The sequence below is a fragment of the Taudactylus pleione genome, unplaced genomic scaffold (assembly GCF_031769625.1).
Source record: "Taudactylus pleione unplaced genomic scaffold, aTauple2 ptg000040l, whole genome shotgun sequence".
Taxonomy (NCBI): Eukaryota; Metazoa; Chordata; class Amphibia; order Anura; family Myobatrachidae; genus Taudactylus; species Taudactylus pleione.
Genome location: NW_028284442.1, coordinates 17452573 through 17478287, shown reverse-complemented (window position 1 = coordinate 17478287; position 25715 = coordinate 17452573). Strand labels below are relative to the sequence as shown.

General features: G+C 45.3%; 1 protein-coding gene across 5 annotated transcripts in view; it reads right to left on the bottom strand.

The window, feature by feature from the left end:
• Nucleotides 1–25715, bottom strand: part of PLEKHG7 (pleckstrin homology and RhoGEF domain containing G7) — a 181960-nt gene that overhangs the window by 59184 nt on the left and 97061 nt on the right. For all 5 annotated transcript variants that reach the window (XM_088454488.1, XM_088454495.1, XM_088454480.1 and 2 more), the window contains 2 exons: nucleotides 14152–14279; nucleotides 509–549 (listed from right to left, as the gene is read on the bottom strand). In XM_088454488.1, the coding sequence (XP_088310614.1) occupies nucleotides 509–549; nucleotides 14152–14279 (169 nt within the window). The remainder of the gene's footprint in view (nucleotides 1–508; nucleotides 550–14151; nucleotides 14280–25715) is intronic.

Sequence of the window (25715 nt, the reverse complement as noted above, 5' to 3'; positions counted from 1 at the left end):
GGAGGGGGGTGGTTAGGGTTAGGCTGTGGGGGGGTGGGGGTTAGGGTTAGACTGCAGGGGGGGGAGGATTAAGGTTGGTATATTTACCTTTAACTGTCGGGATTCTGACCGCCGGGATCCCGCACCCAACCCATGTGCACAGCACTCAAAGGGTGGTTTAGGAGCTGCTCACCTGTGCCAGTACCTGTTGTCTTAGCAGGTATAGCAGCTTGGAGAAATGTAGTTGCATTTAATGGCTGCCTGAATGGACATATTTCAGTAACCATTTATTCAGTTACAATGGCAATAGTTCAGTACAATATGTATACATTCAAAGTATTTGGAGAATATTTATTTAGGCAACATTACACCAAAATCAATATAAGGAAAATAGCAAAACAGAACACACAGAAAGGATAATTGTTTGGGGGGATTTTTGGCCGATCAAGTCCCACAAAAGCAATTAATGTACAGTCTTTGCATTTTTGGCTACAGAAGCAGTAACAGTTCATTAAAATACAATACTCACTGATGCCTTCTTAGAGAAAGGCCATTTTGGTTTCTTGGCATCTAGTTAATGAAAATAAGCATTACAAGTCTGTATTGTAACAAGCAAAATTAGCAAATACATAAAGTTTAAAAATGAGAAAGATAATCTTTGTTACAAGATCTCCAATATTATGTTACAATTTTACAAGGTGACTGAGCATGCAATGGTCCTGGACGATCTCAGCTAAATCCTATTGATGCACTCAGTTAACTAGGCCTACTGTATTCTCTTTGCTTCAACACCATCTCTTCAATGGACCTTATTGCAACTCCTGTTCCACATCTCCATCATATGACGATACTTTCAGCACTTTACCATTGATTTTCATCTGTATTTCCATTTTACTTCTCTGGATTACCAAGGCCATTTATTCTACCCAAGCATGTCTCCACTTGTAACTTACCCTGCTATTGTTTCATCTTCCTCACATATCCTTGTATGCCTCATGCTGACTTAGGGCTCGATTCAGACCCGGACGCAACGCTGCGCTCACACGCTATGGGCGATTGTCGCCCGTCTGCGCATGCAGCAAAATGCGCATGTGCGAGCCAGTCATAGCGATCGGGAAGCGATCGCTCGGATCACACAGAAGGCCCGCTAGTTTGACTGACAGAATGTGCAGTTTGTGGGTGGTGACAGGGGAAGGTCCTGGAAAACGGGGGAGTGGTGGTGCGAATGCAGGCGTGTCCTCGCGGCAAAACAGCGTTTTATGGGCGTCCATAATTACAAGGCTGCATCATTGAACATGTCACCTGGCTTTATTTTCTTATTGAAGCACTCGCAGTGTTTGCGGTAGGGTAGGGTCTACCACAAGCACTGCGAATGCCTCCGATGGTTCCCGATGTTACCGATTGTTATATACACTTCCTGGAGATGATGTGCATAATGAAGGGCAAGTGGGCGTCATTACACTGGCTTGCGAGTACATTACCGCCACACGCTAAGACATAGAGGGCGTCCTTATGTCTTGCTGTGCGATGGCGGGATTTGCATACTCGGCCCCTGGCAGCTGCGTTCGAGCGCAGCATTGCGTCCGAGTCTGAATCGCCCCTTTAGTTCTGTATGTGCTTTACTCAAGCTGAGAAATATTTACACAGTACACTATATGGACAAAAGTATTCGGATGCCTGACCATTACACCAACAGTGACTGTAATGACATTGTATCCAAATACATATACTTTAATATTGAGTTGGTCCCCGTTTTGCAGCTATAACAGCTTCCAGTTTTCTTGGAAGGCTTTCCACAAAATTTTGGACGGTTTCTGTGGGAATTTGTGCCCATTCATTCTGTAGAACATGTATGAGGTCAGGCATTGATGTTGGATGAGAAGGTCTGGCTCGCAATCTCCATTCCAGTTCATCCCAAAGGTGCTCGATGGGGTTGAGGTCAGGACTCTGGGGGTCATTCAGACCCACTCGCGAGCGGCAGTACACTCGCAAGTGGGTCGATGGTCCCCACTGCGCATGCGCACGACGGAGGGAGCTCCGTCGTGCGCATGCACGAGACCCGGCGAGCGAAGGACTTTCCATCGCTCCGGGTCTCGCACCAAAGGGGGCGTGCTGTCGATGTTGATTGACAGCACGCCCCCTTTGGTGGGCGTGCCTGCCAGACGGAGGCGTTCCCATGAGAATGCCTACCGTCTGAAGCCGGCCCCACTGACATCACTAGTGATGTCAGTGGGAGTGATTTTAGCTCTGATAGAGCCAAAATCACTCCTGGCCTTGCGGCTGGGAAACCCGACCGCAGGGTTTCCCTCGCAAGTCCGATGGTCGCGATGGTCAAGACCATCGCGACCATCCTTTTGCACGCTCGTATATGCTGTGGGTGGTGACCCACAGCTATACGAGCGTCCAGGAGGACGCTCCATATTAATGGAGGAGGGCCCTGATTCAGAGCGAGCGCTCTGGTCAGAGCGCCCGGCTCTGAATCAGGGCCTCTGTTCGGGCCAGTCAAGTTCTTCCACTCCAAACTCATCAGACCATGGTCTTTGTAGTGCTTGCTTTGTGCACTGGGGCACAGTCATGTTGGAATAGAAAAGGGCCTTCCGTAAACTGTTGACACCAAGTTGGAAGCATAGCATTGTCCAAAATGTCTTGGTATGCTGAAGAATTAAGAGTGCCCTTCACTGGAGATAAGGGGCCTAGCCCAAGCCCTGAAAAACAGCCCCATACCATTATCCCTTCCTTTACCAAACTTCACAGTTGGCACAATGCAGTCAGGCAGGTAACGTTCTCCCGGCATCCGCCAAACCCAGACTCGCCCACCTGATTGCCAAGCAGGGAAGCGTGATTCATCACTCCACAGAACACGTTTCCACTGCTCCACTGTCCAGTGTCTGTGTGCTTTACACTACCCCATCCGACTCTTGGCATTGGACTTGGTGAAGTGAGGCTTGCATGCAGCTGCTCGGCCATAGACACCCCCTCCATTAAGCTCCCACCACACAGTTTTTGTGCTTACATTAATGCCAGTGGAAGGTTGGAACTCTTCAGCTATAAAGTCAGCAGAGCGTTGGCGACTTTTACACACCATGCGCCTTAGCAGTCGTTGACCCCGCCCCGTGATTTTACGTGATCTTCCGCTTTGTGGCTGAGTTGCTGCTGTTCCTAAATGTTTCCACTTTCTAATAATATCACTTACAGTTCACCATGGACTATCCAACAGGGACGAAATTTCACGAACCGCCTTATTGCAAAGGTGGCATCCTATCCCAGTACCATGCTTGAAGTTACTGAGCTGGCTAGGAGACTGTATACTGTATGCTATGGTGCTTGCTGTTATACACCTGTGGCAACAGGTCTTATTGAAACACCTCAATGTATCTGTATACACTCCTCATTAAACAAAGTGGTCAGAATGTATCGCATTGTGCACAATAAAAAGCATAAAGTATTTAAAGACAAATATCTCTACAGTTGTTATTCATTAGTGAGAGACTTTATTGAGCAGTTATTGTCCAGTTGACTGTACCACGGTTGTCATATAGCAAATAATAAATTAGTTATTAAGAGTCATCCACTAAAAAGCCTGTAGCTTGTGCAGGGGCTGGCTGGCAACTTTTAATCTGGGGGGCAAATGCACGCAGGCGGCCCTAGCAGAAGGGTGCCCGAAGAACGTGCGTGCTACGGCGCCCCCCCCTCAAATGTTTCAGGGAGGAGGCGGGTCCATATGGGATTAATGTAAGGTAAAAATAAAGATTAGGGGCAGCCTCCTGTAGTGCCCATATGCAGTGCCCCCGTGTGCCACAGGAGAGTACACCCTTATTCAGGCCTCCAGTAGTGCCCCCAGTAGTGATCCCCCCCTATGCAGTGCCCCTTGTAACCCCAGTAGTAAGCCCCTTATATAGTGCCCCCAGTAGTGGTCCCCCCTGTGCAGTGCCACTTATATAGTGCCCCCAGTAGCAGTCCACCCCCCATGCAGTGCCCCCAATAGTGGTAACCCTTATGCAATGCCCCTTAAATAGTGGCCCGAGTTGTAGTCTCCCCCCTATGCAGTACCCCCAGTATTGCCCTTTATATAGAGCCCCAGCAGTGGTCCCTCGATGCAGTGCCCCCAGTGGTAGTCCTCTCCCCCTATGTAGTGCCCCTAGTAGTAGTCCCCTCCCCCCTATGCAGTGCCCCTAGTAGTCCCCTCCCCTTGTAGTGCCCTTAGTAGTAGTCCCCCCTTTGTGGTGCCCCCAGTAGTACCCCCTTGTAGTGCCCCCAGTAGTAGTAGTCCCCCCCTTGTAGTGCCCCCAGTAGTAGTAGTCCACCCCCTTGTAGTGCCCCCAGTAGTAGTAGTCCCCCCCCCTTGTGTCCCCAGTAGTAGTAGTCCCCCCCCTTGTAGTGCCCCCAGTAGTAGTAGTCCCCCCTTGTAGTGCCCCCAGTAGTAATAGTCCCCCTTGTAGTTCCCCCAGTAGTAATAGTCCCCCTTGTAGTTCCCCCAGTAGTAGTAGTCCCCCCCTTGTAGTGCCCCCAGTAGTAATCCCCCCCCTGGCAGTGCCCCCATAGTAATCCCCCCCCTGGTAGTGCCCCCATTAGAGAGAGACTTAATAAAATAAAATACCTGAAACTCCCGCTCCTGGTCCCGCCGCTAACAGCTCCTCCGGCCGCTTTGCATGGGAGAGACATCATTACTCATGACGTCTCTCCCATTACCCACTGCGGGAGCCGGAAGATGGCTCCCGCAGTGGGAGCAGCAGCAGCCGATGAGAATCTGACAGACTCTCAGCGGCTGCTGATTACAGCAAACACACAGCTGCCGGCTCCGGCAGCTGTGTGTTTGTGCTGTGTAGCGCTGACCGGACTCAATCTGTGTCACAGTGACACAGACTGCCCGCGGCCCGTATGACGCTGCGGCCCGGGGGGCACATGGCACCCTGCCCCCCGGCCCAGCCCGCTACTGAGCTTGTGTATAAGTTTAAGGCCCATAATCAGCAGACCTTTTGATTATTCCATATGTCCACCAGTATCTCAATAAAAAAAGCTTAAAAGTTGTCCAGACAACAGAATTAGCTCCTGGTTATTTAACGGTCTACAGACCACCTCCAAGTTTCTCACTAGTATATCCGCGTGCTGCTCATTGAAGATAGCGGTGATAATCAGCATGAGCTGTGCTTAATTATACAGAGAGATGTTAACATTGAGCACATCCATTATGTCCTGAAGCAGCTGATTTAGCCCATGGGTCCACCTGCTTTCAGTTTTGACTGTTACAGCATGGGCTGAGTGTGACAGCATAGGCGGTGAGTGCTCAGCATGTAGAAATGCCCCACTCCTAGCAGGCGAGACTGGGGATGAATACGGCAACTCGGTACAGCAGCTCAGAGGATTTAGTATGGATCAAAACTGCCATCGCAATAGTGATTACTCACGCAGTCCCACTGCGAAGATATGCTAATGTCTGCGATCGCTATGCCATACGCAGCCTGACATAAGGACACCCACCTTACCTTACACATATCCGTAATACTTAGCAAGACTGCGAAACCATAGGTAACAGAGTACAATCGCAGCTTCACTTTTTTTTAGGTTTACTCCTTGTACAGCGCTTCAGAAACTTTATATTAATAATATTTGGGGATTTTTTTTTCTAACCAGTAGGTAATATATATATCTTAGACAATTTGAGTAGCAATCAGATTTATGTTCCAAGTCACAAGCACTCTGTTTATATACAGTACAAAGTAAAGTTCTGCATTTTACAAATGCTAGTTTGTTATCAATATGAACTTTAACCAGAACATTATTTTCATAGACAGCTCACTTGCTACCCATGGACTGCAAAATTCAGATCTTACTTCCTGATACAATACAGACAATAAACAAATGTTTTCAGTGCGTGACACGGTGCTGTACTTCTAAACAAAGCGCTATCTGACATATCATTATTTGTTATTCATTTAGTTAGTAGTCCCACACAAAAACTACTGACCATTCGGTCACAAGACTGAGTTCCAACTTTATGAAGGTATCTCTGACACCTTTAAATGGGGTGGGAAACTTCTGCGAGCTATGTTTGCCTTTGTTAGGCAGTTAAAATTACAATTATATAAAAAAAACTCTGCTCCTTTTGCTCCCCCGCCCCACCGCCCAATCATTGCAATATGGCTCCAACAATCTCATTTGTATGAAATAAATGTATTCTACCACTAATACTGATCACTATTTATGCTGACAGGTATACGTTAGAGTAAGACAATAAAACAAAGGGCTGTATACTGTCCTATGTCTACAGTATGTGGCCTTTCCACAAATCCTGACCCTCTCCATTATGGTTCAAGAGAAAAAAAAACATGACTTTACTCTGGTCTGGAGAGTAGCAACCTTGTATGAACAGAAAAAATAAAATTTTTACTCACCATAAAATCTATTCCTTGGAGTTCATCTGGGGGATGCGTTACATCTGGGTTATGTATAGTGGTGGGTGGAGTTGGACACTAGCTAATTGAAACTGGCTCCCACCCCCTATATAACCTCCCCTTTCACCGTAAGCTCTGTCTAATGTTTAACAAAGCCGTAGGAGCGCCACGGAAAGGAGGGGAGCATGCCAATTAAGGAGGGGGAGTGTCGGAACAGACAGCTTTAAGAATTTTCTGCCCAACACTGGCATCCCTTGCGCCGAATGTATGGAAGCAGTAACATTTTGTGAAAGTGTGTATGGATGACCAGATAGCTGCTTTGCGCAGCTCGGCAACCAAGGCAACATGCTGTACAGTCCAAGAGGCTCCGACAGCACGAGTCGAGTGAGCTCGAATTGAGGCCGGAACCATCACATTCGAGGACAAATATGCCTGCCTAATGGCAGAAGTGGCCCATCTAGCGATGGACCCTTTTGAGGTAGGCCAGCCTCAATTTAGTGCATCTATCAACACCAACAAGGAATCCGTACGCCTCAAAGACACAGTAACGTCCAGGTAAATGCGTAACGCACGTACCACATCCAACAGTGCTAAGGAAGAAGCTTCTCTAGTCACTGAATTCTGGCAAAAAGCCGGAAGGACAATATCTTGGTTAATGCGGAAAGCAGATACCACCTTTAGCAGAAAGGAAGGTTTAGTGCGTAACACTACCCTATCCTCATGAAAAATAATAAGCAGAGCTTTACAGGAAAGAGCCACTAATTCAGATACTCTTCTGGCTGAGGTAATGACCAAATGGAAAACAACCTTCAGAGTGAGATATCACAATTCTACAGACTCCAAAGGCTCAAATGGTGCCTTTTGGAGAGCCTCCAAAACTATATTCAAGTCCCAAGGAGGAACTGGTGGGACATAAGGAGGCTGTATGCAAGAAGGTCTGAACTTCTGGAATGGTGGTCCATTTCCTTTGAAACAGGATCGATAAAGCTGAAATTTGTCCCTTAAGAGAGGACAATGTCAGACCCTTAACCAACCCCTCTTGCAATAAAGACAAGAGACAAGACACTCTGAATTTCTCCGCTTTGAAGTGTGTTGTTCACACCAAGAAATAAATATCTTCCATATCCGATGGTAGATTTTGGAAGTAACTGGTTTACAAGCCTGTATCGTGGTTTCACCACAAACTCTGAAAATCCTTTGGCCCTCAGAATTTTGAATTCAAGAACCATGCTGTCATAGCCAAGTGATGCTACTTGGGGTGACGGCATGGACCCTGAAGCAATATATATATATATATATATATATATATATATATATATATATATATACACACACACACACACACACACACACATAGGATATGAATTATATATATATAAAATACAAATCGATACCACACACGGTAGGTAGAATGAGGGCACCTACCACTTTTTGAAAGTCAGCTTATTTATTTCAACATCAAGCAGCTTTTCATGGATGCAAAAAGACAAAGATACCGACGTTTTGGTCTACATAGAGACCATTATCAAGGTCCAGCAATCCAGTAGTAGAAAAACAACATAGGTCCAAGCAGACCAGCAGCATCAGACATCAGCACGACACATTAAATAATACAAAGTGCAGTCTCACAGGTTCCCATTTATATAAAAAAAGTAGAAATTTGATAACTTGTCCAGGCTTGAAAGATCGGCACTGAAGAAACTACGTGAGAATCCAAATTATCGTAATTAGACATGCAGATAAAGGGGGTGCTGTAGTGATCATGGATTGGGTCGATTATAATGAAGAGATGCTCAGACAATTAAGTGATGCTACTACATATGAAAGGTTGATTACCAACCTCACTATGGATTTTAAGCGTATGATTGACCAAACGTTACAGATGGGATGCACCAATAGCTGGCTTGATGACAAGACGTTCCAGTATCTTACTGTTGATTTTCCTATTTGCCAGATTATTTATCTTCTACCAAAGATCCATAAGACCTTGACTAGACCACCTGGGAGACCTATAATCTCCATCAAGGGCTCCTTATTGCAACCTATTGCTATCTTCATTGATAAGATCCTACAAACCATTGGTTATGCAAATCCCCAGTTTTATCAGGGATACACAGCATTTCTTGTCTAATCTTCAACAACTTGGCCCACTTAACGTTGATACTATGCTTGCCACTCTCGGCGTAACTTCATTGCATACAATCATACCACACATAAGCGGCTTGCAGATACTATGTGAGGCAGTCATGATGAATCCACATGCAACGATACTGACTGAATTTATTTTTGAGTTGACCAATTTTGTAGGCAAAATTTTTTCATGTATGATGGAGATTACTATCTACAGCAGGCTGGCACCGCGATGGGGTCTAATTTAGCACTCTCATTTGCCCACCTTTATATGGCGTTATTTGAAGCAGACTACATTGTCCCGAAGTTTGGATCTAATATCATCCTATTTAAGCGCTTCATGGAAGGGTAGCGCTGAATCGTTCAATGAGATGGTACAATGGCTGAACGATCTGCCATGAAAGTTACTAGCACCATCGATCCAGTTAAGATCAATTTTCTGGACGTTACGGTTACTAAAACAGGTGAATCTTTAAAACTACATGCTGTATAGGAAGTCAACAGATCGCAACACCTTAACTCCATACTCAAAGCTTTCACCCGCCCACAGTAATTAATAGTCTACCTAAAGCACAGCTTTTACGGCTACTATGTAACACAAGTGATGACGCCACAGCTGAAGGCCAGTTAAGTGAAATGAGTAATAGATTTCGAGCATGGAGTTACAATGAGCGCTTAATCCAACTAAACCTATTGAAGGCAAGAGAAACTCATTCAACTGATCGATCTATCGATATTCAGACCACAAGACATGAAGCCAGGATGATATTCTCTACTCGTTATAGTAGTAAATCTCATACCATCCGTAAAATGATAAATAATAGATGGTCTTTATTGACTACAGATAAAGAGCTCAGGATGAAAAGACTACCACCACCCATGATTGCGTATAAGAGGAACCCCAATTTAAATCAACTCCTCATGAGACCTACACTTTCTCCTTATATACCAAAAGGTACGGACTGGTTGCTCAAACAGAAACCTGGTTGTGAGAGCTGCAGGAACTGTATCACGTGCAGAAGCCTACTTACTGGCCCCACTTTCCCGCATCCACAAACTGGGAAACAGTACAAGATTCACTATAGGCTACATTGCCTGATGGAGTTTGTTATATATATCTTGACATGCCCCTGTAGTCTACATTACATTGGCCTTACGACTAGACCCTTCAGGGAACGAATGGCCAATCATCGGTCCTCTATCTGAGCTGCATTGCGAACATGAACTACGGATAAACCTGTAGCAAGGCATTTCCTTCAAAAGGGACATCTATGCTACGCTGTTGGCTCATTGACTGGGTGCCCCCCCAGTCAATCACTATTTATGATTCCTTGGTGATTATACACAGGTCCTCAGATATATCACCTCCCCCCCTCATTTGTATTTGTTGATTTGGTTGTTCACCACTCTGCCCTATAACGGGTCATTTGTTTAAGTTGTTGCCATGACAATGCATCCCTGGTGCGCACGCTTTGTGGGCATCACGCTGGGCGTGCCAGAAATGGTGCATCAGTGATATGCGCCTCAGGTCGGATGACACATGGTTTCAGCTGATGGCACCAGGAGTGGTACATCGTGTTCGCCATGGTGTCGCCGCCGTGGACATCAGTCTATGCTTATTGGACATGGGTAAGTGGCTCGCCAATTATCGGCTTAATTTGCTTATTATCCCTGAGTGGGCGGTGTATTTATTGGGGGCCCGTGAGACTGCACTTTGTATTGTTTAATGTTCCGTGCTGATGTCTGATGCTGCTGGTCCGCTTGGACCCATGTTGTTTTTCTACTACTGGATTGCTGGACCTTGATAATGGTCTCTATGTAGACCGAAACGTCGGTATCTTTGTCTTTTTGCATCCATGAAAAGCTGCTTGATGCTGAAATAAATAAGCAGATTTTCAAAATGTGGTGAGTGCCCTCATTCTACCTACCGTGTGTGGTATCGATTGTATAACATGCTTGGTTCTTAGACCCAAGAGGCATTTATGAAGATGTGAGTGCAAATAAACCAGTAAAATATATCTATATCTATATATATATATCTATATCTATATATATATATATATATATATATATATATATACACACATACATATACACATATACACATTCACACACACACACAGTATAGGCAGGGAGAGGGAGGGAGAGAGGGGTAAGGGAGATAAGAGAGAGAAAGGGAGAGGGACTAGGATAACTATATCTACAAGTGATTGGCTAGGCTCCACAAGGGTGGTGATATCGTTTTATTTTTGAGATAATACTTTCCCAGCTTACCTTGGTATTGGCTAGCGGACATTCGTCTCAATCCGGTGTAGGCAAGATTTAGCACTACAGCTGCTACTACTGAACTACAATCTCCAACCTGATCTGCCAGCCCATCACACAGAAAGAAGTATCTCAATCATCTCAGCAAAGAGATGGAGAAAAATCCCAAATGTATTTAAACCACATATTGTTAATATAGGAATGAGTGTTGGCACAGTACAATTATACTCCCTTACTAACATGCATAAGTATATGCCATACTATGTACTATTGTACTGTCATGGCATGCATCTTACAACAGAGAATGACAGTAGTGTACAGTCACTCAGTCCTGATACAGGTAGAGTGGTAATGATGGGAGAAAAGAGAGAGGGGGCAGGGAGTAAGGGAAGATAGAGGGATGTAGAGAGGAAGGGACAGAGGGGGAGAGACAGAAGGGGAGAGAGAAGCGTGCACACACTACCTTTTTAGCTGCAGCATCTGATGGTTGGAGGTGGGCACCTCACGACAGTAGACCCCAACCCTTACTGCCCTAATGCCGCGATTTGCGGTGTGCGTGGGTGGGGGGGGGGGCCTAATGCCGTAATGTACCCGCCTCCATTCACAGTCACTGTCAGTCACGGTCGGGTCCGTTGCCCATTACAGTCAGTGAGTGTGACTGTGTGCTTTTTTTTTGCTGCTGGGATCTGGCCAGGTTTGGGTCAGTATCTGCAGCAGTGTGGGGGCCCCTGGACGACCGCCCCGTTCGCCCTTCCTATAATCTGGCCCTGCCCACAGCACCAGGTTAAATACACAATAGTAAAAATCCCAGTTAACTATTTAGCTTGTCAGGCTTCCATCCCCCAGAGCCTGCTGTGACTTCCAACAGACCTCAGCTGTATTTAAAACAAACTAAATACAGTACCTGGGGGAGTGGAGGCGTGGCCAGCCATAGGGTCCTGCTAATTAAGGACACCTGTAATCATAACCTCCAGCCTGATGACATCACCGCTGCGCGACTACATGTCACATAGCCTCCGGCGCTCTCAATTACATCACCCGCCACACGCTCTTTGGGCCACGGTGCTCTATTGATTCCAGCCACCTGTCTCAGTCTCCAGCCTGGAAACTACTTGTGGCCCTGCCTGATGACATCACCGCTGTGCGTCTGCACGTGCAGCAGTGTCCTGGAACCAGAAACACCCCTCTCTCCTTTAAAAGCAGCAGCAGGATTGAAAACCGTGAGGATTGAAACAGTGTTGTGCTGAACAGCCCATGGAGGTGTGAGTTGGCTCTACAGAATCTCTGAGTAATTATAAGCGCCGGCCAATCTGCTCAAAAGCAGTGTGCTAGGAAGCAGTATTGGCAAAAAGATTATTACACTTTGTAATAAATCTTACCTTTTTGCCTGCGGCCCCCTCAGATGTGTGTCTGGAATGGAGAGAGATCCAGAGACATGGTAGTTTGGTGACTCTCTCAGGGGCCGTCTTTAGAGTGGTATACAGGTTCACACAAACCTTCTAATCTATATAAATCTCATTCTGTTGGTGCTTGTCGCCTGTCTCCAGGAACTAAGCACCCAAAAAGCCAAAACATTAAAATAAAAAGTAAAAGCTAGGACCTTACTCAAAAGGCACTAAAAACAAGACTGAGCTTACAGTGGAAGGGAGGGGGTTATATAGGGGGTGGGAGACCGTTTCAATTAGCTAGTGTCCGACTCCACCCACCACTATACATAAACCAGATGTAAGGCATCCCCCAGATGGATGATAAAGGAAATACCATGTTTCCTTATAGTGAACTAGCGACCTGCCCCGGCTTCGAATGGGAACAATTTCATCTCGCCACAGCCCCCTGCATCCAATAACAACCCACGCCATGTCACAACAGCCTCCCGCTTCTTACTCCTGTCTCCTTGCATCTCACCACAGGCCCCTGCTTCTCACTCCTGCTTCTTACCACAGCCCCCTGCATCAAACCACAGGCCTCTGCATCTCACCACAGTCCCCTGCTTCTGACTCCTGCCCAGTGCATCTCACCAGTGTCACCACAACCCCACTGCTGCTGCACTGCAGCATGGATGAGAGATTTGTATTGCAATGTGTACATTTGTATAAGCATTAGCAGCAGCATGTCCCCGGGGCACCTGTGCATATTTCCGCAGCCTCCATGTGCATCCCTCCCTGGCTGCCAAACATGGGAATGAGCAATGTCCTCTTTGCACAATGTACCCTTTATTTTCTAGGCTTCCAGGCCGTGGTGCCCCTGTCCAAAAACACCACTGACTTCCATGGGTGGTGCCTCCTGTACACCGTAGGCATGTGGCTGAGTGGGATCACCCCGCTGGAGAGGGAGAACTTTACGGTGAGGAGTGGTGGCTGTAGTCCGCCTGCAAGTTCAGTGTAGGGATGGATATTGGAATCCGTTGGTTACTATCCATCAATACTTTTGTTCCAAAGGTAGTGTTTTTAGCATTTGATGGTGGTGGTTCAATGTTTGCCATCATTGAATAGACATCATTCAATAGTGTACCCCTGTTTCCTTCCTGGCTACTGTGTCTGCATCAATGCATCTTCATGCTCTCGGTCTGCATCAGGTGTGACCCTGCTCAGTCCCTGACTCCCTCCTCTCACTAGGCTGCTGCTAAGCAACAGGGCACAGCCGTCATCCCTGCAGCAGCATCCAGTCACTCAAATAGCACAACAGTTTTTTCTATCACTTGCTTCATTCCAAACCTCAGTTTCAGATGCTCTCTTGCTGTTTCAGCACCATGGCCAGATCCTACACAGCAGCTTGGTGCAAGGTTTTTTTTTCCCTGTAACTTGCTTCACTGAAATAATCACTGCTCTGTGACAAAAGGGAGCCGATAAATTGTTCATACACCTACACCTTCCACGACTAATGCTGTACAGAATAGTGAAAAACCATCAAAATCACCCCTGGGGGTGCCTAATCCTAACCACCCCCATCCCCAGCTAACAGCGCATACTTGCTCGCTGACCAGACGTTCGGGATTCCGACGGTCGGGATGCTGACCCCGGTATCCTGATGTCCATTGGGATATCGCCGTTAGCATTATGCCGCGGGGCAGGATTGTGGCATCAGTATTTCGACTGCAGGCATAATAACTGCATCCCATATATATGTGGAAACAGTTACACAGTACATGCGGCACCTTATTGGTCTGGCAGAAAATCACATGCAATGAAAAGCCACCTATGAGAGTAACTACAATGCTGAAATAGATAAAAATTTTATTTGTTCATGCTTACATTTCTCTGCTCAGAGTACAGTCAGAGCGGCTGGACTGGCTGTTCAGTACAGGTAAAGGTAGGAATGAAGATGGGGAGCACCAAAGGGCTACATGGGGATGCTATATACTGTAAGGGGTGTAAGGCACTCTTACCATTATTAGAAAGCCACGGAGCATGATGCATATAATCAGAGGCACCATCTGATACCAGAAGATCTCCTGGGAACACTTCCAGACCAGGTATGCTTAGGACCACAGAGCTTCGCCTTCGATCAGACTGCCTTTGAAAACAAAACGGCATTATTCAAATTAATATTAACTTTATTGCCACACGTCACAATGTATGCACCCATGTTGAGTCTTAGGGTGATTGAAGGGGAATTTCTAATTTACATTTTATTTCTCTGAGGAGGTGGCAGTCTCCAGAAAAGTAATGACTGATGTGTAAGATGGCAGAGACTTAATTTTGTGATACTCCACTGATAGCAATGACTGGCTTTGAATATAGGACCTGATTCAGACCCGCTTGCTCGCAGGTCTGAAGGTCAGTTTTTTTTTGGACTGGCCTTCTGGCCGCTCGCTAAGCTGTGGGTGATCACCCACAGCTTTTGCGAGCGGCCAGGTGATGGTCGCGACCATCGGGCTTGTGACGAGACCCTTGTGGTAGGGTCTCGTCTGCCGCAAGCCCCAGTGAGCTTCCGGCTCTAATAGAGCCAGAAGCTTACTACTGACATCACTAGTGATGTCAGTAGGGCCGCCCTCAAACGGCAAGTGTTCCTTCGGGAACGCCTCTGTTTGGCCAGCCACGCCCCCTCCCTGCCTACAAAACAGGGCGAGCTGTCGATCACCATTGACAGCCGCCCCGTTTTGCTGCGAGCCCCAGAGTGGGTGATTTCTCATTCGCGCATGCGCACTGCCCAGCCATCGACCCGCTTGCGAGCACATAGCACTTGCAAGTTTGAATCAGGCCCATAGTCCAATAAACAAAAGTACTTTAATGTGTTGATGTGTGGAAAGGATGCCAAAATTAATCAAATCGTATTACCTTAAAATATTCATGCAACACAGTTTTTCATTTACAAAACGGGCAGATTAGAAAATATAGTTATTTAATAATGTGGGGGTATGGAGTGTTGGATGGTGAGCTCCTGCACTGACTCCAATCCAAAGTGCCAAGGTAAGCTGACTCGGCAGTCACTAGGAGCCAATAGAGCTCAGCCAGCAGGCCCAACCTCTGGCATGTGCTGTGTCTCTGCACGTCTTTCCTCCATGGCATTCCATGCGAACGGACGGACCCAGAGACTTTCCCACTATACAGCTGCACAGAGCACTACATGAAACCGCAAGTACACCATATCACCATCACTGTAGTGAGGAGCAATAGCGCTACCACCCACCGATGCATTTACAGCTATCACATCCAGCGCACTACAACTCCCAGCAGGAGGCTGTGACATCCCTGTGTCTTATTATACTTGTTCTACCTAAATCTATACATCTAACCGCCACCAGCACCAACAACTGCATTACATATTTAACACCCAATATATTCTGGCCAAGTATATCGTATCCTGGTTCATCAGTCTGGCTGGGGGACTACTGTACCCAGCATGTCCTGTTGCACTTCACATTGATAGATCATCTTCAGGTACTGACACTCTGCTAATAGGTCCAAAGCCAAAGTGTTGTCACAGATTACTCTGCTAACAGTACTCTGGCTGCCATGATGTCAGGGGAACGGAGGCTTTTACATTTTGAAGGGGGTTTACTACAATACTGAGGGGTGGCTGCTTTAATATGGCATGTATGTGTGTGTGTGGGGGGGGGGGCAGGGGTGCTATAATGTGTGAATTGAGGGGCATTAGCTGCTATACTGTGCTGCAGTATTGCTGTTTATGTCCTTTGAGCAATACATATTTTTCCTTACAATTTCTTGTATAGTATACGGTGGCTGTATACTATACAATACAGTCCCTCAATTAGACTGCCAAAGGGGAAGGTCTCAGTCAGTTTTGGCCATACACATACATACTGCATGTGTACTGATACATTTGAAAGGATTCAGCCCATGAGCATAGCTATAGTGGACGCAGGGGTGCCATTGCTTTGGGGCCCAGCAGCTTAAGGAGCCCCATAAACTCAACTGCACCCAGGTAATAAAGTTGTCTACCAGGTTCCCAGAACTGCCCGCTAAGCACTGTGTGATATTGGCTGCAATCCAATTGAAGCGATGCTAAATTTCCCCAGGAGGGATCTCCCAGAGCTATTCAATTCAGCGCTGTTAAGTTGGATAATGCCGGCTCTCGCGACTTAACCTGAGTGTTTAGTCGCAGGAACTGGCATTCTCTGACTAAAATCCATCCGCGAGGCTGTTAGTGCCACGCTAGCCAGCAAACAGCCGCACGGCCAGAACTTTAGTAGGATTTCTCCTCGCAACCTCAGGAGGGTGCAACAAGAAAAAATCCTTTAGTCAGTCTAAACAGCGTGCTGAATTGAATAGCTCTGGGAGCTCCCTCCCAGGGCTATTCAGCATTGCTTTGAATTGATTCGCTGCCATAATGTGAACTGGGGGAACTGCGTGGCTTGTGTACTGGAAGTAGTACAATGAGACATATTGTGAATTTGGGGCAATACAATGTGACATAATATGAACTGGGGGCACTGTGTGATATAATGTGAACTAGGTCACTATTATGGGGCATAACATGAACTAGTGCGCCACTATAGTTTATAAAATGAGCTAGGGAACTACAATGGAGCGTAAATTAACTAGGGTACTACTATGGCATATAAAATTAACAACTGCTGTGGAGAGAGGAGTCTCTTTAGAAGCGGGAAGGGACCCCTTGAAAATGTTGCTACGGGGTTCACAAAGTTCTGGCTATACCCCTGGTATAGCCGTTCAACATTGGAAGATAGCTGCAAACATGGTCCGTTGCAGTCACTGTCTGACTGCTTACATCCAGTTGCAGTATTATTTTTGGGATTGTTTTGATCTATTAAACTGATTAAATAATCTCAGCTCTCTAACATTACAGATGTGATCTCGTACATCTATCTTTTTTGCGCAATGTGGCTCAACTCCTGTACTGTGCACTTTCCTCAATTTTGTGTCTTAGTTTGCATATAGTGTACTAGATATTTAGGATTATTTTATTTGTTGCAACGGAATTAGTATAAAGCCGCAGATAAAGAATAATGATGCATGGCGCAGATCACTTGTATCCAGTGGCGTCACAAGGGGGGTGCGGGACACACCTGGTTGTCACCTGCCGAGGGGTGACACCAAAGTGCAGACTCACCCTCAGTGACAAGAGCAGAGTGCTGCACTGTAGCATTACGTGCAGCACTCGGCTCCTGACCAGAGGGAGCCAGCACTGCAAACAGACTTGTCCCTGGGGGGGCAGTCCGCATCTCCATGACCCCTGGAGTGACAAAAATGGGGCTTCTGGCCGCGAGGCAAAGCCCTCTTTTTGCCAAAGCGCACTACAAGCATGCACACCCCTACTGCACCAGGTCTCACAAGAGGTAGGGACGCCACTGCTCTAGTTGTGTACTTTTTCCTCAATTTTGCATCTTTATGTGCACATAGTGTACTAGGTACTTAGGATTACTGTTTTAATGTGGCTAAGTCGCGAAGTTCGTGGTACACTAAACAGGGATATTTGGCGTGATTTGAGAATAGGTGTATGTTGGCACATCTGTACTTTGACTTTCCCCCTAAAATTTACAAACCAATGAAAATATACAAAACCCTGGAACAAAAATCCCTCTAAAAATCTCAGTATTGATTAATTATCAATGGATAAAAAGGTGTTGTCATTCTAGTGGTAGAAGAATTCAAGCAAACACAGATATTCGTTAAAGTCATACTTGACAACTCTCCCTGATTGTCAGGGAGACTCCCTGAAATAGTAGCAATCTCCCTGACTCCCTGAAAAGACTAGCAATCTCCCTGATTGCACCTTACCTCTATGTCTGTCTGTTATTACCCTGTTTTGTACTATAAATGTTTCCGATTGTAAAGACCAACGGAATATGCTGCGCTATATAAGAAACTGTTAATAAATAAATAATTATGAAGCGGTTATATTTTTTTTTTAAAAACGGATATATATATATATATATATATATATATATATATATATATATATATACACATTCAAATGGGATCATTAGTATCATTTCCCTGGATTGGTTATAAGGCACAATTATCTCTATGGCTCATGCAATTTCTGAAAAGTATGTGTGTCTTCATCAACAAGTAAATCTTACTAATTGCTTTGGGGCTCATTTACATTTGGATGTAAAGGTGTCCACACACTAGGCAATATTTTACACGATCAGCCCGATTCCGACTCATCGGGACGACAGTGTAAAATATGTCCTAATCGTGATTCTCTACTCACAATTACGATGCACGTACCCGCTGGTCATACGTCATATCTTAAGATCTTGCCTGCCGCAGGCAAGATTTGAAAATCTTATAACAATGCACTGGAATAGTATAGGGTGCACGATAGATCGTGGGTCAATTTGGATTGTTTTTAACACCAAATCGTGCCCACAACTGCAGGGGGAGAAATCGGACACGATATTGGATCGTGACCTGAACGCCTAGTGTGTGGGCACATCAAGTCAGTTTTATGATACGCCTCTCAGATGTAGCAGGACACGTCCACTTTACCGCCGCAGGTGTTGCTTTCACAATCTCCCTGAAATGCTTTTTCAAAAGTAGGCAACTATAGTTAAAGTAAATCAGCTTTCAAATTAAGGTAGTTTGAAATCCTGATGGGATTGCAGCAATTTTCCAACAATTTGGCATCCCATCAATTTACTAATTTACTGACTTTTTCCAGATCTACTCAGGAGCTGCTTTTGAAGGAACTGTAAAACTGCTGTAAGTAAAAAATAAAAATGTTTGATACCTAGGGTCTGTGCAGCCTTCTATATATTTAGGTAAATAAAATAGAAGAACTTATTTTTTCTTTAAAAGGCATTAGGACCCCCTGCAAATTGATAACCTTTAAAACTAGGCTGGTTGAGGAAAAATCAGGGGGGGGAGGGGGAGCGCATGGGGTCTCCGAGAAGTTTCCACAATCCAACATGACAACCAGCTCTAGGCCAGTCAGAATAGGGGGGTTGGGAGTGTAAAAAAAAGTAGTGAGCCCCTCCCTATCTTCTAGAAAAAACAGCCCATGCTTATAGCTCTAGGAATATTCCTCACACCCCAGGGCTGTCTGTGTGTTGTTAAAAATGACTGATTAATTATAAAATTTATATTGTAACTGGGGTACTACAGGTCCCTGTCATGTAAGATTTAAATGGCTGCTAGGGCATGCTGGCACTTGGAGAACCACAGGTACCAGCATGCCCTTGCATCTAGTTGAGAACATTAGATTACAGCCATACATTCCATATAAATGAATGCAAGCACTGATTGGTCAGAGCATGAGAACAGCCATGATCTGACCAATCAGTTTTTTCCCAATCAGTTTTGGATATACAGTGGATTTGACCATGAACCCGCAGTGAGTACACAATGTCATCACCACCTCATGGTAAGGAATACATACAGGAGACTGGCAGTCGGGATGCTGGCGGTCAGAAGATAGACAGCAGCATCCCGATGCTCAGAATCCTGACAGGGGCTTGGTAAGTATCCTAACCCTAACCCCCCCCCCCCCTCCCCCGTGGCCTAAACCTAACCCACGCGGCTATACTTACATTCGGTATTCCGGGATCAGCATCTCAAGTGATGTCGGGATTCTGGTATTCTGGATGCGGGTTGGGATTCCAGCGCCAGGATTTCAACCGCCGACATCCCAACCGCCCGCATCTTAACTGCATCCCTTAAGAGACATGTAACCACAAATCTCACATGTCCATTTTTTGGACCCAATTCGACCTGTCCGCTCTTTCCTTTCAAATTACTCCTCTTGACTTGTATGTACGTGTACTACAAAAATTAACAATAAACAATGTTCAAAAGAGTCTGTTAATTTACTATATCATTAATGGCATTCAGCAGTTTGTTACAGTAGGTATACTGTTTTGTTTACAGCTGTTATAGTAACTTGTGTTTTAATGTGTTTGAAAGTGTGTCTTCTTGTAATATATATTATATATACACATTCTGTAAAAGTTATATTTAACATTAATTAGTAACTACTGTTCATTTACTCCCACCTCAAGTCTCTGTAACTCAGTATTTACTCATGTGTCTACTTCTGTCTAAAGAGAGAGGATGCATAAACCGGTTTAATTTTTCTAGGCAGATTTTTTTTTTTGTTCCAGGTTATGCCTAATAAATGTGTGTTAACAAGGTTTATATTTGAACAGAAACAAAGACCAGACACTTGTGCATACTTGCTTATACCAAACATAGTTTGTATTTGAGCTAGACAAAGTTAAAAGCATATGAGCCTTTGTTATTAAAATGAACCTTACCCTCTCTTTCACAGTAATCAAATATAAGCCAGGACACTTGATAAACAGTAGTTTCTGGCAACTCCTCAACATTGGAAACAGCTTTAATCAGAATTGAAATCATAAAAAAAGGTGTCCGTGGAACGAATACACAAAGCATATTAATTTGTTATAACAAAATCTAATGAATGAATAATTTTTCAAGTGGAACTATATTTTTAGTGAAATCATAAAAATTAGTAAATAAAAATAGCAAAATGGCTATTTCCGTGTTTATTTTTGACACTGTTGTGAGAGGATATACTTCTATTTTCATACAGTAGTAATGTAAAGTGATCCCAGAGCCCCATGGGACCAAGTCCTGTTCAGGCAGAAGCTGGGCGAATGCGATTCGTTTCTAAAGACTATCACTTTACTTGGACATTTCAAAAAATTTATACTTTTGAGCTTCATTATATATATCCTGATGAATATGCTTATGCATTGAAACAACTATCTCTTGCTCCATACGGGCTAGACATTTTCTGCAAAATATGAGAAAGCGTGATGATGTTGGAACCTATTTAACAACTTTTGAAAGAACTGCAGAGGCACGTTGGCCTAAAAGGTCAGAGGGAAGGCCTTTTGGCACCCTTTCTGTCAGGGGTACCGCAAAAGGCATAATTTGACTTGAGCCTTACTGATGCCAAGGACTATGACAAACTAAAAATTTAAATATGAGGGGACTTGACAGCTCATGCCAATACAAACTCTGGTTTTGGTCCATGTACTCAACCACCACAGGACTCTCTAACAGAGAGTTCCTTGCACACAGGTCAACCTACCTCGACAACCTTGGGTCCCATGACCAGTGTGACACCAGGCTGGACCCTCTGGGATGGATGGAAGCCATCCATCCCAGTGTCCTACCAGCCCTGGAGCCTCTGCTCAGTTGCCCCTTCTACAGTGGTCACCGTTCAATGCACTGTTGTGAGAGGCTCCCTGCTGCCAGGTGTGGGGTGCCATATCTGCCCATCATGTCATGGCTCTGCTGGCAGCTGCCCTTGCTCACTGGTATAACCAAGCGTACTTCTTCAACAAAGTGCAGCTACTCCGGCTGTTGCCTGTGTTTTCTGAGCTGCTGTTCTCCACTGACGGCTGTCTGGAGGGTACCTCCTGGGACCTGCTTGCCACTGCGGCTCTGGTCGTTGTATTACTGCTAGAGTTGGTGTTCCTGCTGCTTTCCTGACATCTGCAGTGATCCCCTATGCTACAAGCAACATTTTCCTGCTTTCAGAGTCACTGCTCCCTTCACAGGTGCCAGTCACTCATAGGACTCTCTCTCTTACACTGCGATATGCATCTGTTTCTTCACTCAGTCCTGACTCAGACTCCCAAGATTTTACTACCCATCCACCCTCCCCTCACTCTGGCCTTGTGACTGGTGATATGGAGGTTTAATCCTCTTCCAATCCCGGGATTGACATAAGGGAGATCCTCACATATATTGAAACTGTTCCGAATAAACAAAATATACAAGACACAGTCAGGAAGGAAATTGCTGCCATTCAGGAAGACTTCACCCTCCTACCTGACTGTCTCCAGTCTGGGGGAAGGTAGGGATACCTTGGAGGATCTCTTCCATCAGTTGAAAGACAATCACTTCACAGGCCCCAGATATCTGCTTACTAAAATCAAGGATGGATGACTTCGATAATAGTGGGAGACGGAACAATATTCGAATCAGAGAGCTTCCCCTAGATGCCCCCAATCTTCACTTACAGATGCACTGACAAAAATATTCAACAAACTCCTTGGCCATGACCCCAGTGCCACAATTATCTTTGAAAGAGCACACATAGCCCTAAGTCCGAGAGGCCTCCCTGCAGACCAGTCCCGCGATATAATTTGCAAACTCCATTATTTTACAGAGAAAGAAAAGATTCTAGACAAAGTATGTCAATTGGATAGCATTGATTACAATGTAGATTTAATACTGATATATCCTGATCTCTCGTGTCACGCACTGTAACAACGTAGAGCTCTAAAGCTTCTCACTGATGAACTTTGCAGAAACAATGTGAAATACCATTGTGGTTTCCCCTTCAATCATCAAGTCACACATATTGGGAAGATGATTGTTATTTCCTCCCCTACTAAGCTGGACTCATCTCTGCACCTGCAAAAGGCACAGATTCCATATTGGAAATAAACCCCTTGTCCACTAGACCTTCGTTCCTCCATACTGGACAAAGAATCCTGGCAGACTGTGCAAGGTTCTAAATGGAAAGCTGCCGAAGATACCAAATTCTCAACTGACTATGGGCCTGACTCATTACGGATCACAACTGCACGCAGACAGCCGACTGTTGCATTCTGCGCATCGCAGTGTGCATGCGTGAAGGTCTCACTGCGATCACAGACACTAAGCATACCTATTGCAGAATGATTGACAGGAAGTGACCATTTGGAGTGGTGAAAGGGGGGTTGTCGGTGAAACGCAGGCATGTCAGTGTGTTTAAATGTCGTTACAGGGGCGTGCATAAATTAGCCACTGCGATGGTATACGAAGCTTGAGCTCCCACTGTGTGCAACGAGGTTAGCAGTTCTGAGAAAGGTCTGACCTTGTGCAATTGTGTGTGAGGCTCAGATGTTACCGATGGTTTCAGTGTTTTGCTACGTATTATGGATGTGAGTAAGGGGAAGTGGACGTTCTTATGTTAGGCTGCGACAGCATTGCGATTGCAAACATTAGCATATTTTCGCAGTGGGTCTGCGTGAATAATCGCAGCCGTGATCAGTAATGAATCAGGCCCATTTTACTCTCCTTTATGCCTGTTTTTGCTTTGACTGTTGGTTCTCTCCTTGTCCATAAATTACCACCCTTCCTTCCCTTCATTTTTCACAGGTATGGCGACATCCATGTCAGCTGCACAACATTCCCAACCTCCTCACAGCTACACTGGCTTCATAGTCTTACTCCTCTTCTACTAGTATGCTATGTCATTAGGAGCCTACCCCTGTAGTCGAGGTGTTGGAGTCCTGCTTTAATTCTACCTGTTGCTCTGTCAGTCTATCTCTAGCTTCTTTATAAAATAGGTTCGCTTACTTTTTTTTTACTGTTTATTTCTCTCTGTATGCGCACATGCTTAGTTATATTTATTTATATATGGGACACCTTGTTATTTACATTTTTCAGGAGTTTGTTGTTCAGGTCCCGTACACACCCACCAACCGCTTGACCTCCCTCTCTGGGTCACAGGAGTCTACACACTCCTTTGGTGCACCAGAAACGGTATACACAGGTTATTGTTCTTTATATTTTTTCTAATTTCTGTATTTGTTGGCCTTCCACATCTCTCCCTTCCCACCTGGGGGTTTGTCCCTTATTGCTGACTATGCCTCTGAGCCTCACTACCTGGCATCTGCCTACTAACCCACTCCTGATGGCTCCCTGTGATGCCCAAGTATAGTCTCCAAAGATTTCACAGGAAATGTACATAAACACCTGCACACATTTTAATATTGTATATATTGACATATAATAATGTCAGTTAGACTCCTTATCAATAACATCCTCAGGGGTGCAGCCAAGAGTCATTAAAGGGAAGAATAAAGTTGTTGTTCAAGGAATGGCGCACTTAATTAGAAAAATATCTGGTTCTAATGAGATGTAATATCTTTCTGTGTCATAAGTGAACCTTCCGCATGACACTTATTAGTGGACAATACCTGCAAAATCTGGAATTTAAACAGATACTATTATGAGGCTGTGAGCATAATCTAAGGCTGTGAGCTGCCAATTGGTATCCATGCAAACGGTTGGAATAATACACTAGACCAGTGGTTCCCAAACTGTGTGCTGTGGCACCCTCCGGTTGGTGGTCCAGCACCAAATCAAATTATTTATGGTCAATGTAATGTTAATATGTGGATAAGCAGAAGAGCAATCTTGACCACCACCACATAACCAGTGGCGACCCCACCCTGGGTGGCACCCGGTGGGGTGTGGCCTCACGGGTAGGGGCATGGTCCCACACAGCCCGAACCCCCATTTTAGTCACTCCGCGGGTGCCGGAGATGTGGGATGCCCCCGGGGGCCAGTCTAGATGTAGTGCCGGCTTTCTCACTGTCAGGAGCAGAGTTATGCACGCAATGCTACAGTGCAGCAACTGGCTTCCGTCAATGAGGATTAGCCGGCACTTTGGTGACACCCCTTGGTGGGTGACACCCGGGAGCGACCCGCACCCCCCTTGTGACGCCACTGCACATTACCTGTCATCCTTAGGATCAGTTAACACAATAATTTTTTTCTGAATTTCTCAATAACAAACTTCTGGCCTAGGGGTGCTGTGAAAAGAACACTGCTAGTCGAGGGCTCCCGGATTCAAAAAAGTTTGGGAACCAAACACTAGGCATTAGCTGATCGAGAAAGAGAATCTGGTAGTATCAGCAGACAGCTGTTAGTTTCCAACATTGTTGTTAGAATAGATACATTTGGGAATAAGCAACAATGTAAATAGCAACCAAGCTGTGGCACATAGGACATATTACTATACTGCTGACACTTGTACTATCTTTATGACTGGATATTAAATCTGGGTATAAATTAATAGCATTTCAACAGCAAAGCATAATTAAAACCATTGCGGACATGAGAGTGTGAAGAATTGATAGGCATATCCTACCACAAATACTGTGAGGATTCGTATAAGTGACATACAACATGAAGTCTGATTATCTATACATATGGGTCAAGTGACTGGATACTCCCATAATAAATGATTGCCCTTCCTACTAAGGGCTAATTAATGGAGATTTAAATTCTGAGGACCGTAACATTTCAGACTATTTTAGTTAAATTATATCCCTTATACACCAAAGTCCGGGGTTTGACCCGAGAACTGGAACACTGTTCCAACCCAGGACATGACCCCCTTTATACTGTGGTGCTGACCTGTGTTATCCCTGGGTCGGCGCCATTCACACCGGACCAGGTCTGCAGTGACCCGGGTCTTCCGGCGCTGCAGTGGACGCTTGGAGATGATGTAATGTCCAAGCACCACTGAAGCCGGCCAATCAGGCAGCATGCGGCACAATCCGAGTCATCATGACCCGTGTTGCGCCGTTTACACTGCAGAGTGACATGGTAACGACCCATGCTCTACCGTTCAAGCTAGCCATGTTGGATCCCAGGGTCACTGGACCTGAGTTGGTCCATTTACACTGACTAAAATCCCGGGTTGATGCGCAATCCCGTGCAAAAACCCAGGATTTTCATGTCAGTGTAAAAGGGGTATTATAGATAA